The sequence below is a fragment of the Meriones unguiculatus genome, chromosome 15 (assembly GCF_030254825.1).
Source record: "Meriones unguiculatus strain TT.TT164.6M chromosome 15, Bangor_MerUng_6.1, whole genome shotgun sequence".
In the NCBI taxonomy this organism is placed as follows: Eukaryota; Metazoa; Chordata; class Mammalia; order Rodentia; family Muridae; genus Meriones; species Meriones unguiculatus.
Genome location: NC_083362.1, coordinates 46,124,962 through 46,142,584, shown reverse-complemented (window position 1 = coordinate 46,142,584; position 17,623 = coordinate 46,124,962). Strand labels below are relative to the sequence as shown.

The 17,623-nt window shown below is 40.2% G+C and overlaps 1 protein-coding gene across 2 annotated transcripts in view; it reads right to left on the bottom strand.

The window, feature by feature from the left end:
- Positions 1-2,205: 2,205 nt before the first annotated feature.
- Sgo2 (shugoshin 2) overlaps positions 2,206-17,623 on the bottom strand; it is a 28,343-nt gene continuing 12,925 nt past the window's right edge. For both annotated transcript variants that reach the window (XM_060368393.1, XM_060368394.1), the window contains exons 6-8: positions 15,429-15,664; positions 11,599-14,163; positions 2,206-9,420 (exon numbers count right to left, since the gene is read on the bottom strand). In XM_060368393.1, coding sequence (XP_060224376.1) covers positions 9,218-9,420; positions 11,599-14,163; positions 15,429-15,664 — 3,004 coding nt within the window. In that variant the 3' untranslated portion in view covers positions 2,206-9,217. The remainder of the gene's footprint in view (positions 9,421-11,598; positions 14,164-15,428; positions 15,665-17,623) is intronic.

The window sequence follows — 17,623 nt, the reverse complement described above, 5'->3', positions numbered from 1 at the left end:
TGGATGAAAGGTAGTCCAGTTGAGGATTAGGGTGGATGGCATTGGATGGGGGCTGGGAGATGGATGAAGACATTGAGAGTGTAAGTGAAATATCTGCCTGGCCCAAGGTAAATAAGGCAATTATAAATCTAACAGGTGGCTATGTCTTATTATTTGTGATAGTGGGTTAAATAATACCGCCATGATAGTCTTAGGGCTAATAATAAACATTTTATAGCCCAACACTCATTTTTTATTTACTATCACACTGCCACATTTCCACCATTGTTTTATCCATCTCCCTCAGGGGACAACCAACCACGGATCACCCCTCTTTCTACCTTTAAGGTGTTCTAGCAGGTATTTAGGTATTAGTGGTAAACAAACAAAATCCCTCAATATATTATTTAAAGAATATAGGGACTGGCCTAAGAGATGAAATTGAGTTGCTTTATCTAGATTTTCTGGTAAAGAGAAAACACATAGCCAGGATGATGAAGTATGTCCAGAATATAGGGCCTCTCTGCTCCTTTCCCATCCTGCCCTCTGCCCCTACGTGTAAAACTGAGCTCCCAATGAAGGTCTTTGTTTCGGGAGATGAATGCTATTGTTCTACCATCTCCCCAAAGTTTTTGACCTTGAGCAAAAATTGATTTCTTTCTCACCAACTCATTCACGGCTTTTGAGCAATGATCTTACACTGGTCATAGACTAAAAAAAAAAGGGGGGGGTCAAAATGTCTGGAAGATATATAACAGGGTTTGTTAACCAACATACAAAAATCAGTAGTCTCCATACATGCAAACAGTAATTTAGGAGGACCAAAGAGCAAGCCTTGTTCAGGCCAACCCCCCCCACCCAAAAGGACAAAGTGCCTAATAGTAAATTTATTAAAAGATGTGTAAAACATGAGAAAATATTGAAATTCTAAAGAGATTTAGTCATGATACCGAAGTGAACAGAAGACAGGAAAATCAACAGACACATGCAAATGCAACACTAAAAAGTAGCCCTTCAAGTCGGTAAATTGACATGGCCTCTTAAATCAATGAATCACTTGAGAAATAGTAAAATATTACATGTATACTTCACACCACACAATAGACTCTATCAGTCTGAAATTTGAATCAACTTTTTAAGAATTAAAATGTAAGAAAAATTGAAACCATAGGTACTTTTATAATCTGAAAACATTCTTTTTAGTGTGATCAAATTCTACCAATACTAAAAGAAAAAACTGGCTATGAAATACAAAGTAATTTGCGTGGGAGAGAGAAATAAAAGAAAATCTCACAGGGAAGGGAAAAAAAGAAATAAAAATATACTGCCAGAGAAATTCCAGGTCAAAGGTCTTAAACAGTATTTCTGGAGAACGAACAGACTGCCGGGAGGCAACCCTCTCCACAGGGTAAAATGAATGCTCCTGTAATAAGGCCTCCAACGCTGCACAGGCAGGGTGGGGCTCTCACGTGTTAGCAGTAGAGATGATAACCTCAATGACAGGAAGGATTCTATGCCTTGTTCTGCAATAAAGTGTCTCAGTCCTGCCATCCTAGGACATCTCAAGGACTACCTACCACAAGTGCTCATGAGTACATTAGTGAGTCCATCCCTTCATTACCCAGAGGTGGTGCCTGAAAGTGTTAGGCCTCAGTCAGATAAAGCCTGCCAAGTTGTGTGACTGTGGTGAACTGTGTAGGGGTCTCAGACACAAGCAGGACTACCCCTTAAAATAATTAAAAAAAAAAAAAAAAGTGAAAAAGGGCTTGCCAGCTCAGCTCACGCTCTTAGGGAGGACCCAAGCTCAGTTCCTAGCAGCCACGTCGGATGGCTCACATCCTCTTATAACTCGAGCTCTAAACGGTCCAGTGCACTCTTCTGGACGCCTCAGGCTCCTGCCATTCATCAGTACTTACACCCACATAATTTAAAATAAATCTAAATTTAAATGAGAAGGCAGGATACTAAGAAAGTACAACCATCTTTACCTAGCTAGGACTGACAAGATGGCTCAGTGGTTAAGAGGACCTGAGTTTGGTTCCGACCACTCACAATTGATAGTTCACAATGGCCTGAAACTCGAGCTTCAGTGGCTCTCTTAGCTACCCAGGTAGCATCCTGATGCCCCCATGGTATTCATTCACATAAAAAAACACACACATATTTTTAAAAAAAAATTTAAGCTACTTCACTGGTTGCAGGGATAAATACCAGGTAAACAGTAACTTAAGGGAGGCAAGTGTTTATTTCAGTTTACAGTTTGAAGGAATAAACCCACCATGGTAGAGAAGGATGGCAGCAGAAATGTGAGGTGGCCGATCACGTCTCACCAGTCAGGCAGCGGAGATCAATGTGGGTGTTGAGCTAGCTTTCTCCTCTTCATTCACATATGGCCCCAGTCTGGGGGATGCTGCTGCTCTTCCCACCATCATTATCTAGAAGCCACCCACAACATGTCCTGAGTTCATCTCCTACGTGATCCTAGAGTCTGCAGAGATGATGACATTAACCATGATGGTTAATCGATGCTTCAGTCTCCAGTCTTCTATCACATGAACTGATAAAGAGGCTGCCGCCTGCCTTTCTAAAAGAGGCAGGATGGCAAGAGGAAATGGAAACAGGCTAGGACAGGAGATGGTTTCAAACCCTCTTTGATCTTCACATAACTGAATTGCTCAATAGGAAAAGATATTCTGGTATATAAATACATTTTATTTGGTTAAAAAATACTTGCTTGGTTAAATGATATTCGGTAGAAATTTAAGTTAACAAGTTAGTGATGACTGATGTTTTAAAAAAGTTCATGTTTTAGAAAAAGTTTATTATTTAAAATGATGTAACTATTTTATGCACATATATAAGAATAGACAAAGCAATAATCCAGGAAAGGCCAAAAAAAAAAAAAAAAAAAGAGAAGAAGAAGAAGAATAATTAGAAGAAGGAGGAGGAGGAGGAGGGTAACAAAATACTTCTTCATGTAAAAACCCAAAACAGAATCCTTTCTTTTATGTCTTGGTCCCAGTTCGTTTCTTTCCCAGTTGTGTGTGCTCTGAGAACTCAGAAAAACTTGGATCCATATCTATTTCACCTTCTCATCTTGCTACAAAAGAAAAGAAAAAGCAAGATTAGCAACAATAATTCCAGGCTAATTTTTTTCCTGTGATGAAAATAATCCTTTCCAGTAACCAGTTTCCTTAAACACAGCTTTGTCCCATGAGCGAGGAGGGAGAGTACAAGCTTTTCACTTTAGTCTCTAGCACCTGTCACTGCACTCCTGGTATTTGCTTTACCTACATGAGGCCTCTGAGCTCAGTGAAATCACACTGTGGGTGCTTCTCTAGGAGTCGCTGTTTTCATTCAACATCTTAGTCATCTTCAAGCCTCTCCTAAGCCGAAGCCACAGTCACTCATTTCGTACTCCACCCTGCTGCACCACTCATTTTGCTGGGACCCCCAGCATTCACACGTGGGTCAAGGTTTGTTGTCACTTGTTTTGTTTTCTGTGGGCTAGCTAGCTATTCATGTCCCTCAGAAATGGAGCTGAGGGAGATGCATGCGCTTGAGACGAAGGCGTTTTCCTCCAGAGAAGATTTACTTTCTTTGCTTCTTACACAAAAGGGTTTCTTATCCTCCATTCTCAAGTCTTTACACTTTCCGGATTCCAGCTGAAATCTGAGTAAGGACTTGGTTTTAAATAAACTCTGAGAATATCTGTTGTTTCCTCCGTTCGGGACGAGACTTCTCTCCAGGGCTGGGAAGGGCACTGGGAAGCTATTTCTAGGTTGACTCTCTATGGAGAGGATAGTTCAACTTTACTGAATGGCTCTGCACCGCACTTCATTTCAGCCAAGTCCTAGGATGCTCACTCTGCCCCTCGACCTCCGATGAGAGGCTAAGTCAGGCCGCCCCTGCTGCACACCCACCTTCAGGCAAGCTTCTGGTCCACTCACCTCTTTGGGCTCCTGCTTGCCTCTCTCTGAGCCCCTTTTAACATTCACATTAGCTAAGAGGCATACCCAGTTTACTTTGTTTCTCAGCACATCTCTCGCCATTGTTGTTTTCTCAGGAGGAGGGCTGAACCATCCTCCTAGTACCTAGTGCTATGGGTGGCGCTGACTGTCCTTCTCTGCACTGTGTGCACGCACACGCGCATGTGTGAAGTCTTATGCTCCAGGTTGAGTGTTTTCAGTTTCAAACTGGGAAGGCAGGAAAGGCTACCTGGAGAGCTGTAACTCAGCTCCGGAGCCAATGACAGCACCATTTTGAGTAATTGGCATTGAAAAAAAAATTTTTTTTTGAACAAAAATCACTATACTTTCAGTACAAAGACTGGATGATAACAACCCAGCAGTCACTTTCTTCTTTAGTTTTGGTTTAGAAACAGAATACCTCAGGTGTGTCCATTGCAGGTAGAACTCCCACACCTGAGGGCTAAGGAGTCAAAAGGAAGATGAAACAAAGCTATTTAAAAAAAAAAAAAAAACTTTATCTTTTAAGTTGCAAAGCATTGACTATGAAGACATTTTAACAGTAGGATTCACAATCCATAGTGAATATATAATTGTGGTTTTTAAATATCAACTCATAGAGCAATTATATTTCTGCAACATACTACATAGAAAAGACAGACACATGGGGACACAGCAACACACAGATTTCACTGAAGCACTCTTAGGATAAGAAGACCAGGCTGGGAAAAAAATAAGACAAAAGGATAGAGTGAACCTGGGGATATTAACCCCCCAAATGGAACAGTGTCGAGATAGCATTTCTAACCTACCACTGGCACAAATTTAAAAATATGACAATACATTGTGTTAAGATTTTGGGGTATGCTCTAAAACATATGCTCTAACACAATGTGCTGACGAAAATACACATTGCTACAATCAAGAGAAACAGTAATGACTGAACTTTACCAGATCATGAAACCATCTAATCTATGGCAGAAAGAATTATATATAAATCTAGGTGGTAAAAACGGTTTTAATGGGGTTATAGGATAAGAATTCTGAAATTATGCATTAGAGTTGAACAAACAAGTAAATATTTTCAGATGAGAGCTAGGATTCTCACTGAGAAATTAAAACCAAGCAAAAGGGAATGCTAAAGTGAACCCTGCGGTATTAAATTAAAACTAGAGGTCTCAAATCAACTCTAATATATCACAATTTTATTATACACACAATACATATAGAAATAAAAAGTGTATGTCTATGTGGGTATTGTGTAACTATTTTCTTCAAGATTAAAACATTCTAGCCTGGGGGAAGCTTCTTAAGCAGGAAGGTAAATAGCTCACAATAACTTCAGGAAGTCCCTGAAACTGAATGGATTCACTAGAATAAGCAATAAAAGCTGAGAGTACCCCCTCAGATGGAGAAGGCTGAGCTTCAAAGAGTACTTTTAAATAAGCCAAGCTTATCTAAAAAGAAGACTCTGGGATTAGACCAGCTGCCTGTAAGATACAGAAACTAGCTGAGCTACCTGAAGAGGTTTAGACCAACTGAGGCACCTGGAAAGGACACTCTTCAGCCTGTCGTGCTGCCTGTAAGCTGAGCAGTGTGCTCCAGGTTTTCCAGCTTCTGTTAGCTGTCACCCATGTTAGGGTGGGCTTTGGTGACAGTTGTCTTTGAGCTACTTCTGCTCCGATAAGTAATCCCTCATCCATGTTCCTGTAAGCAACCCTAACAGAACTCACTGGTTCTTATTAAGATGGACTTTGTTCTGTTGTGGGTTTCCTATCAGGTGTGTGTGTTGTGTCTCCCCAGGAAAAGTTTTGCACACAACAGTGGGATAATATACATCCATATACTTGCTGGTGCTCTCTGTGAGGGGCCCCAAACACAATCCCTGTGGTATATAGACTACAAAGGACACTAACCACAGTCCCTGTCTACTGGCACTTATGCCTTCACAAGTGCTTCCAGTTGATGATGGGCAGGGTCAGTGATTTGTGTCTAACTAATGAAGTGACAGGATGAGAGGCCATCTCCCTGTCTATAAGGAAGACACTTCATTATAAACCACTATTTTGAGCCTAGCTTAACTCCTGAGAGGCCTCATCCAGCAGCTGATGGAAACAGAGGCAGAGACCCACAGCCAAACTTTAGACAAAGCTCGGGGAGTCTTGTGGAAGATTGAGGGTGCTGGAAGGGTCAAGGACACCACAAGAAGACCTACAGAGTCAACTAACCTGGGCCCATGGGGGCTCACAGAGACTGAACCACCAACCAGAAAGCATACACAGACTGGTCCTAGGGACCCCTGCGCAGATGTAGCAGATGTGCAGCTTGGTCTTCATGTGGGTTCCCTAACAACCGGAGCGGGCGGTCCTCTCTGACTCTGACGCCCTTTGGATCCTTTTCCCCTAACTGGGCTGCCTTGTCTGGCCTCAGTGGGAGAGGATGTGCCTAGTCCTGCTGAGACTTAATGTGCCCGTGGGCAAACACCCCTTCTCTGAGGAGAAGGAGAGAGGAGAACGGGAGAAGGGGGGGTGTGAGGGGGGACTGAAAGAAAGGGGGAGCTGCAATCAAGATGTAAATTAATTAATTAGTTAATGGAGAAAAAAAAGAAAACAAAACAAAATCCCACTATCTCGCTAGGGGGTTTTGCTACAGATTCTCTCCATAGATAGCTTTAAGCAAGTGGCCTTGCTGGGAGAGAAGAAGGCCCATGTGGCAAGGAGGTGAAACAGTCTATGGCCAATATCAAGATGCTAAAGTCCTCTTCTACCCTCACAAGGAAATTCTACCAATAGTGTCTGTAAGGAGAGCCTCCAGATAAGAACCACCTCCCTGGCACCTTGATTGCAGTATTATGAGACCTTCAGCTAAACACTAATTAGGCTATGCCTACATTCTGAAAAATAATAAATAAAAGGGTGCTGTTTTTTAAGCTACAGATTTATGGCAATACTGTGTAGGAATAGACAGGTAATACTAAATAACATCAGCCATGAGCATACATGGGACACAGATTCTGGTTGCTAAACTAGAATCTCTCTTGGAGTGTAAGCTCCAAGAGAAACAAAAACATGCTCACATGAACTTTCAGACCAACATTATTCATAACAGCAGAAACAAGTGGGAAGAGAAATGAAAAAAAAAACAACAACAAACAATAGTCAGTTACAATCACAATAAATGGATAAGCAAAACTGTGGTCTATTCATGCGGTAGAATGCTGGTTGACAGAGAAATGAATGAATACGTGTACATCTACCGCATGGACAAACCCAGGAAACACTGCGCTAATGAGATACGGAAGTCCCATTGGCCAGATACGCTTATGCTCTTAGGGAATGTCTCAAATAAAGGTATCTACAACTAGGAAGGAGAGGGGTGGCTGACCCCCAGCTAGACGATATGGGGAATACAGGATTTCTTTCTTAGGTAAAAAAATACTTTAAAGTTGGTTGTGAGAACGGCTGTATATATTTGTGAGAGGTTTTTCGTGGGTGGTGTTTGGGACAGGATCCGGGGTCTTGTATATAGCAGGCAAGGGCTTGTCTATTGAGAAATGCCTTGTAGTCCATATCCAGATATGACTTTGTGCACTTTAAAATGGGTGAAATGTACAGCATGTCCCCCCAAAAGATATATTCTATAAACAGTACATTCTATACCTCAAAAAAAGCTATGTTTTGAAAAGCCCTTGGTCCGTTCTTTCCTCATTGACCTTCCCTTGTAGTACTGCCATTTGCTGATTGCTGTTTGAAAATGCCTGTCAAAATCATCAGAATTTTATAAAAGGCACAAACATCTAAATAATGCAAGGGACATTTTGGGATAAATCTTTCTAGCTTACAGAAAATATTTGTATACAGCATGATCTGATTTTATGTGGTAGGTTGCTTGACTTAAGCTTAAGAACATTAAAGCTTTTGAATAAAGCAATGTAAATAGTCACTGGGGCGTTTTTATGGCAATTAAGGGAATTTGGCTAGTTATTAGAAGACAGTAAGAATTTATCGATAGTTTTGTGAACTAGAGCCTTATGCATGCAGGGCAAGCTATACCCTGAGCTGTAACTCCAGTCCTGCCTAATCCTAACGTGGTAAACTTTGTTAAGAAATGGGTGTGGGTGCACATGTGTATAGAGGCCTGACGTCAATGTCAAGGTGTCTTGCTCAGTTGATTCTCTTTGAGACAGGGTCTCTCACTGAAGTGGAACGCTGAGATTTGGTTAGCCTGGTTGGCCAGCAAGCTCCAGGGATACTGCTGTCTCTATCTTTCCAGAATTAAGATTAAAGGTGCATGCTGCTATGCCTGACTTTTACGTGACTTTTGGGGTCTGAACTTAGGTCATCATGCTGGTTCAAGCACTTTACTGATTAAACTATCTCTGCAGCCCCCAAAAAATCATATTTAAAAAAAATTTTTTTTATTAACCATAGGACAGTGCTCAGTAACAGGAAGTTTGACTGGGTGATGGGCCAAGGCTGAAACTGTACAGCTGGTAGCCTTTTTTTCTCTCTTGCCAGAGGCCAGGCCATAAACAACCTGTGACAGGTAAGATGAGGCCTGTATCATGCATAAGCTTGGGTTAACTGTGGGTTTAGGGAATTCAGAGTAGGATGTAGGAATATGAATTTTCCAGTTCCTGATTCCACAATTCTTTTATTAAGAAATAAAAGAATTATTTTTATTTTATTTCTTTTTATTAAAAGCCTAAGAGCTACCATCCCTGGGTGGGCTCGAACCACCAACCTTTCAGTTAATAGCCAAATATACTAACTGATTGCACAGAGATGGTGAAAAATCATATTCTTTAGACACATATAGAAGTGTTTTATGAATGAAACCACTCAGTATTTCAGGTCTGATTTAAAAGCACAACAGCTTTTAAAGATCTGCTGACTCAAATACAGCACAGTGTTGATAATTAGTGACCCTAAGGAATGGGTAAAGCGGGAGAGGGCTAGTCTTTCTTCACTAGTATGTATCTGCAGTTAAAGAAAATAAAAAACATACTGACTTCTAGGGAGCAACACAGGAAATAAAGGTGGGTAATATTTATGAAAACATTAGTTGGTAAATTGTATTCAACAAACTTAAAAAATTATAGCTACCAATTAAAGTTTTTAAAATGACAGCAGTAAAATAGAACTTAAATGAAACTAAATTAATTGAAAACCAGAGCAAAAAGGAGGAAAACAAAGGTTCATTTTGATTTTCTCTCTACCAAGCTCATACTGTGTACCATGTTAATATGATACAGTGATATTCAAGAGTGCTCAAATCCCAGTCCAGGCAAAACACTCCTCAAAAGCACGCAGCAGCACTTGCCTTACGAGGTTTGGCTCTTTCAGGCTGAGAGGGGCACACTGTCTTTTACTTCTCATCAGGTGTGTAGACGGCCCTTCTGATTCATTCCCAGGATTATCAGTGTTACACGAAACGAAACTGGTACCCACCAAGACCTGGGATGTTCTGCTACCTAAAAAAGAGAATTTTCACAAATACTGTAAAACTGTATGTAAAGATATAGAAACAAATATGAGGTAAATAAATACAGTTCACCAATCAAAGAGATCAAAATTTAAAACTTAAAAATATTCAATTTTGAGAGAAAAAGGAACTAAAATGGAAAGTATAAACTTAGGGTTTTCATTGCTGTGATAAAGACCATGTTCACAAGCAAGTTGGAGAAGAAAGGGTTTATTTCACTCAGTTCCAAAGTACAGTCCTTCACTGAAGGCAATCAGGACAGGAACCTGGAGGCAGGAGCTGATGGGGAGGCCATGGAGGGTGCTGCTTACTCACTTGTTCCCCATGGCTTGCTCAGCCTGCTGTCTTATAGAATCCAGGACCACCAGCCCAGGGATGGCACCACTCACCATGGGCTGGGCCCTCCCACAACAGGACAGGAGCCTACCACAGAGGGTCTCTGTGGTATCGAAGCAGAGGCTGAGACTCATAGCCAAACTTTGGGCAGAATGCATGGAATCTTATGGAAGAAGGGGGCGAGAGAAAGACCTAGAGGGGACAGAAGCTCCAAAAGAAGATCAACAGAGCCAAAACAAACAAAAATAACAAAACAAAACAAAACTGAGCGCTGAGGGCCCTGAAGAGAATGACACCCCAATCAAGGACCATGCATGGATAGGACCTAAAACCCTGGCTCAGATGTAGCCTGTAGAGTCAGTCTCCAAGTGGGTATGCTAGTAAGGGGAGCAGGCACTGTCTCTGGCATGAACTCAGTGACAGGCTCTCTGATCACCACTCCCTGGGGGGGGGGGGGAGTGCAGCCTTGCCAGGCCACAGAGGAAGAAAATGCAACCAGTCCTGATGAGACCGGATAGGCTAGGATTAGATGGAAGGGGAGGAGGACCTCCCCTATCAGCGGACTAGGGGAGGGGCACAGGAGGAGAAGAGGAAGGGCGGGAGGGTGGGATTGTGAGAAGATAAGGGAGGGGGGGCCACAGCTGGGATACAAATTGAATAAATTGTAATAAATGATAATAATAATAATTTTAAAAAAAGAGAAAAAAAGAAAAAGAAAATGTAGTACAGCTTTGCCTACAGGAGGCATTTTCTCAATTCACACTCCTTCACCCCAACTGACTTTAACTTGTGTGGAGCTGGCATAAAACTAGCCAGAACAGCAGTAAAAAGGCATACAATGTTTTAGCTCTGAAATCACATAAGCTCTTCATAAACCTAAACCAATGCCTGTACACTCATTCAACATATACACATCTGGTTACTCAGTGTGCCAAAGTCACCATGAAGCAGACAAAGATGACCTATTTCTCAAATGTCCTACCATCCAGACTCTTGTAACCCTTTTGCCTTGAGTCCCTTTTCTCTAAACTAGCCTTAGCCTCAAAATTCTATTGTTCTATGGACACACTGAAATGTTGGTCTCAAGAAGAAAAATTTTTACACAAGGACTCCAGTGTTGTGAAATCCTGATGACAAAGGAAATCCTCCTGACTGAACACTGAGGAATAAGTGGGATAAGCAGCAGTATGAAATATGATTTCATCTATGTGTTTAAAGATTCAGATTCAAGTTAGTGCACATATAGTAAACGGTGACCACCAGCCTCTGTGGGTTTTCTTCTGATTTTAATTGATTATCCATAATAACTATTATTTTAATAATCAGAGTTACACAAAAGTAAACACTAATGCTAAAAATATTACCTACCCATTAGGTAAAATGCTACCTACTTGATATCTTTGCAGTTTCCTCTAATCAAAATTTTTCACTATACACCCTTAACTTAATGTCTGCTTTTCAAAGATTTACCACGTAGTGTATCTTTTAACCTTTACATTTATCTGATCAGACAAAATATATGCTGCTGGACAGAACCCCACTCTTTTAATACTTGTCTTCAGAAGAATAAATTCATTATAATTCCCTACATATGCATTAAAAACATTTAATTTCCACCAAACACATGTAGAGAGGCCTTATCTGCCTAAAGCCGATAACTGTAGTAAAGGCTAAATCAGGCTTTAGATTTCAAATGCCCAAGATAATGTTACTTTCTCAATGCACAAACTTTCCTTTCTTCTGTTTCTATAGATGATATCATGCTATTTTAAAAATTTCACGAAAATGCCTAGTTAAGTGAAAAAATTACAACTCTAAAACTCTGGCCTACCTCTTCCTGACTTCTGTCTTCCGGTGCAGCGTTTGCGAGTGCCTTCCTTTTTCTTTTCGTGAGTGTCATCACCTACTTGAAAGATGCACGCACTCTCCATGGAAGAATTTTCTTCTACCGTGAGGTTTTTACGAGATGATATACTCAAAGGGACAGAACTTTCACACTTATTGTCCAAGGAAGACTTCATATTAGATGAACGTATCTGAGGTACAGGTTTCAACATCTTTGTGTGAAAGTCTGGCTTACTGTTGGCAATTTTCTCATTCTCCAAATAGTTTTCTTTATCAGTCTGTTGGGAGTTGGTGTTGAGTGCTATCTCCGCTGCCCCATGGGTATCTGAAGAAAGATCTAGAAGGGTCTTTCTTTTCTTTGATTTAGATGTCCGTTTGCTCACTGCTTTGGCTGGGTGGCTTCCTTCTTTTACCACCCCCACAGAAAGGGCATCTCCCAGTGTATTCACAGTGCTTTGTTTCTGCTTCTTTGGCAGGTTAGTCCGTTCTCCAGGACCAAAATCTGCTTCATTAGTCCCCTGTTTTAAGCCAGATTCCAAGGCGACGGACACCTGTAAAGAATCGGTTAACTGCAAATTACATCTGTTCTTATTGCTTGTCAAAACTTTCTCTGCTTTACAGGGTAATCTTTGTTTTTTAACTAGTATGCATGGATTTGGAATTGGATCACAATCTTCCTTCTTATTACTGCTGATTTCCCCATCATAGCAACTCCTAACAACATCCTGAGGATCTTGTTTAGAGCCATTCACATCTTCATTAGTATTCTCATATACTTCGTTCATTTGAGAAATGAGTTCTGATATACTGACCTTCCGGCTGAGCTTCTTATTTAACGGGTCATGTACACTTCCTCCATCATTGTCATGTATTTGGGTAATTTTAGAAATTATTTCTGTCTTTCGATGTACCTTTTGTGTACGTTTCTTATCTACTTTTGAATCATTGTGACAAGCAGGTTGCATCTCAAGGTCATGCTTTCTTAATCCCAGGAGCGTTTGAGTCGTAAGGTCACACAACTCTGCTCTGTCCTTGTTACAGAGGGCAGGCATTTCAAACTCGCTTACGTCTTTTAAGGTTCCAGGGATGTCTTTATCCTTTTGTAATAAGAAAGACTCATCCTTTTCTGAACAATGAGCACCTTCATCATTACTACAGCAATTCACTCCAGAAATGACTTCTGTCTTGCGATTCACCTTCAGTCTAGGGATTTTGCTAATTTGGGAATCATTCTGAGTAGGGATCATCCTAGTGACCTGCTTGTGCAAATCCAGAACATTCTGGGTCTCACATAAGTTTCCATCGTCTCTCATGAAAAGAAGAGGTGTTTCAAATTCTTTTGAAGCTTCTAAGATTCCACTGGTGGTCTCTTCATTCAGTTGGGTTGGGAATGGAAAGGTGCCTTTTTCTTTATCATTATCCTCATGTATTTGGCTCACCGTAGAAATTATTCTTGTCCTCCGATTTATTTTCTGCTTAGTCTTATTTGTTTTTGATTGATTTTGCTGAGCATCAACATATTTTTTCAAGTCCGACACAGTCTGGGTCTCATAGTCACATACATTTTCATTATCTTTTGTGGAAAGATCAGCTACATGAAATTCATTTGCAACTTCTAAGTTTTCAGAAACCCCGCCTTCAACTTTTTGGTTCAGAAGTAAGTTATCTTTTTCTGATTTATTAATTATAAATGTCTTCCGAGAAGGCTTACTTAAATTACAATGTAGGGTGTTCTGACACAGATCAAATTTGTTATCTAGAAGGAAACCAACTGACCCCTGGGAAAATTGGTATGTTTTCTGTTGCTCATCTGTCGAGTGTGTTTGCTTCCTTTTTTTAGTTTGTGTGTTCTCCTGGTCCATGCTGCTCTGGAGGGTTTTCTTCAGCAGGTTTCTCTGAGGCGGCTGTTCAGTATTGGAGATAGAGTTTGGGTCTTCTGAATCCCCTCTGCCATCTGGAACAATAGAACCTCTTTCTGGTCTGTTTTCAATCTTTTCCTCAGCACCCTCTTCTGAACTGCCTTTACATTTTCTCTTTGATCTTTCTTTTTTCTTATCAGAGCTTGGATCTTTCACTTTTCTGAAAGCCTCATTTCCACAATGTGCCTTTTTTTTATTTTGTTTTTTATTGCTTTTTGAAATTGTAATGATTTTGCTTACTTCGCTGGCAGTTAAATCCATGTCAGCATCTTCATAGAGAGTTTTCTGCAACTGAAACTCATTAGTGTTCTGTACTTGCTCCATGTGCTTTGCATTAGGGTCATTGGTAGTCTCAGCAGAAGTTAAGTGAGGAAAACACTGTGTATTTGTTTGCATTTTATTACTGGTTTCATTAGTACAGTCATTTATTGCATTCCAGTTTGATCCTAGGCTTAAACTCTGTTGGTGATCTAAATCTGTCACACACAAAATGTCTGCAGTAGAAGATCCACGCTTCTTCCTCTGAGTCACATTATTAAGTGATATTTTTTCACTTCTGGAGTTGGGAGATGGGGCAGTTTTCATTTCACTCAGAGAACTCTTAGGACTTTGATCTGAGTGGTAATGGTTCTCTACAAAATAAAAAAAATGATAAAAATAAGTGATAAGCTACAGTAAACAAAGCAGAAACTTAGCTGATTCACAGAGAAGATTTTTGACAATCTGTTCTTCTCAGGTCCTTATATTACTCAGAATTCAGGCTGATAAAAATTAGAACAACAGGAGTACTCACATGTCACATCTTACATCTGAATCCGTGGAAAATGCATACTACTGAGCCTTCATTCCCCCCCACGCCACCCCAAGATTAGAATGGGCACAGCCAACAACGGAGCCATTAATTACTACTTCTACAGCTGAAGGAGACCAATGAACTCAAATAATAGCAGCAACCCTAGTACAGAGCCTACCTGTGTCTGTGTAAAGGAAAAGCACTATGCCTAACTGTTTCTGTATTCTAGTTTGAAAAATATTTAACAAATGTGTAAGCAACATAGACTACAGCACAGGATTACCAATTAGGAAGACCATGTAAATAGAAGTGTCATTATGTTTTCTTATTAAATTTATTCCTCAGGCTCATTAACACTATCAACAGTTTCATTTCTGTTGCTCTGATAAAATACAGAGAAGAGCATCTTAAGGGAGAATTTCTCTGGGTCACAATTCTGGGTTACAGTCCTCTGTTGCAAGGAAGTCAACGTGGCAGGAACGTGAATCAGACAACCACTTCCGTAGTCATGAGAGATGAAATGACACATGCTTATATCCAGTTTGCCTTCTCTACTCTTAAGCAGTTAAGGATCTCCTGCGTAGGAAATGATACCGCCCACAGTAGGCAAGTCTTCCCAACTCAGTACAATCACGACAATCCTCCACAGACATGCCCACCGGCAAACCCAGTGTAGACACTCTTTCACTGAGATTCTCTCTGCAGGTGATTCTATATTATGTTAGTTGACAAGCAAAACTAACCATCATAATCACTAACTGGTTATGATTTTGAAAAAGTCACTTCATACATTTAGAACCACACTTTTCATATCCATAGAAAGGAGAAGATTAATGCTATTTCAAGTCACAAGCTAAGCAAAAAGGAAATCTTAGTCCTGCGTCTTTCTGAAGATTGCTTCTAACAAGACAGGGTTAGGTCCCTGTGGATCTGACATTTGTCAGGATATTTACTTCAAGCTGAAATTTTCACCAGTAGTTTTAAGTGGCAGAAGTTAGCAAGCGCAAATTTATAATACAAGAGATATACCTAACTCTAACTGCTCAGACATTGTTGCCCTCAAGAAAATCCGGTGAACTACATAAGTTTTAAAAACAACCTTACTTTTGGGAAGTACATCAACACTAGACGTATGTTCTGAATGACCTGAACCACACGTTTTCTGATGATCTTCCTTAGGAAGTAATACTTCCAAATTACACTGCTGTAAGGATAAAGGTTGAAGTTGTCTTGATACAGAAGTGGTACTATCAGGTGATGTCGTTGATTCAATTCTGTTGTTACACTTTGTTTTCCATTCATCATCATCATCATCATCATTTTCTGAAGTTAATGGAACCCTAAAGGCAAGTAAAAATAAGAAATTCTGTGTTTTATAAAAGTGATGTAGAAAGAAAAAAAAAGACATCATTATACTTATGCCAATAATCTGACCATTTAGAAAATATGAAAGAATTATTTGATGAAAAAGTAAAATTTTGATAAGCAAAAACATAGGGATTATTAAAGAAATAGGGTATGGGCTGGAGAGACAGATGGCTAGCGTTTAGAGCACATACTACTTAACTCTTCCTGAGGACCAGAGTTTGGTTCCTACTACCCATACTGGGCAGCTCACAACTACTTTTCACTTCAGCTCCAGAAAGCTCTGTTTCTAGTCTCCGTGAACATCTGTTCTCACTACATGCTCATAAACACACACAAAATTAAAAATAATAAAACTATTTTAAAAAAGAAATAAGATACTATTAAAACCTCTCTGTCTGAAAACCATAGGCTTAGATAGCTTTTCTCAAGCTCTTAAAGAAAAATACCACTCTGTAATTCTCTTCCTAAAAACAGAAGAGAATAATCTACCAGTCAGCATAACTGAAATACCTAAACTTGAAAAATAATTGCAACAAAAGAAAATATGAATTAACATTCATTATAACACATATGCAAAACACCTTTAAAACAACATTAATTATTTTGTGATATAGAAAAGGAATGCAATGGCGGTTTATTATTCAAAAGAAGATCATCGAGAGACATGTTCAGCAGGTAAAATTATTTGCATGCAAAGCCTGATGACCTGAGTTCAATCCCTGGAACCCATGTGAATGTAGAGAGACTCCACCAAGCTGTTCTCTGATCTCCACACACATGCCATGCATTTGCACCATCACATATCATGCGTACACATACACCCACTAACAGTAATCAACCATCATTGTTTTCATCTTATGAATAGAAAAACATTAAAAATTCATTATACTAATAAATATCTTTTCATCAACACTTGGAAAAGCACTTGATTAATTCAACAGCTCTTCCTGAAGAAACTCTCAGCAACTAATTTTTATTTGTGTTTTCTTTTTCTGAGACAGTCTTATTGTGAAGATCAGCTGCCCCTGATAGTCTTTAGATGACTGACTCTTTAGATGATTGAAAAATGAGAAATGGACTCTTTAAATAAAAGTTAAAAACCTGACAAAGAAATAGGAAATCTGAATTTCCCTAATTTTTAGTAAAAAAAATGAAATGTTATCAAAAAGTTTTTGACAAAAAATAAAATAAAACAATGAACAAAAACAAAACTGTAGGCTTAGCAGCTGGTACACTGGGTAAAAGCGATTGCATGCAAGTCTGAGGGATCTAGGTTCGATCCCTAGAACCCTTGGTGGAAGCAAAGAAATAACCATTAAAGTTGTCCTAGCATAGCTACCCTTTGAGGCTCCACCCAGCAGCAGATGGAAAGAGATGCTAAGACTTACAGTCAAACATTGGGCGGAGCGCAGGGAGCCTTTTGGGTGAGTGGGAGGAAAGATAGAAAGACTTGGAGGTGTCAAGAGCTTCACAAGATCAATAGAGAGTGTGTAGGGGCGGGGGTTGAGTAGACCGAAACACTAAGCAAGGACACGTATGGACTGGACCTAGGACCCTACACATGTACATGATGGACAGCTTGGTCTTCATGTGGGTGCCTTAGTAAGGGGAGTGGGGCTGTCTCTGACAAGGGCGCTCTTGCACGCTCTTAGATCATTTCCCCTAGCAGGCTGCCTTGCCAGTACACTGTGGTAGAGGATGTCTCAGTCCTGATATGACAGGATGTGCTGGGATGGGTAGATGGAGGAGCTCCCCTTTTCTGAGGGGGAGGGGAGGGGAATGGGGGAAAAGGGAAGGAGGGTGGGACCAGGAAGAGAGGGAGGAAGCTACAACTGGGATGCAAATCGAAAGAAAAGAGGAAGGAAGAAAGGAAGGAAGGAAGGAAGGAAGGAAGGAAGGAAGGAAGGAAGGAAGGAAGGAAGGAAGGAAGG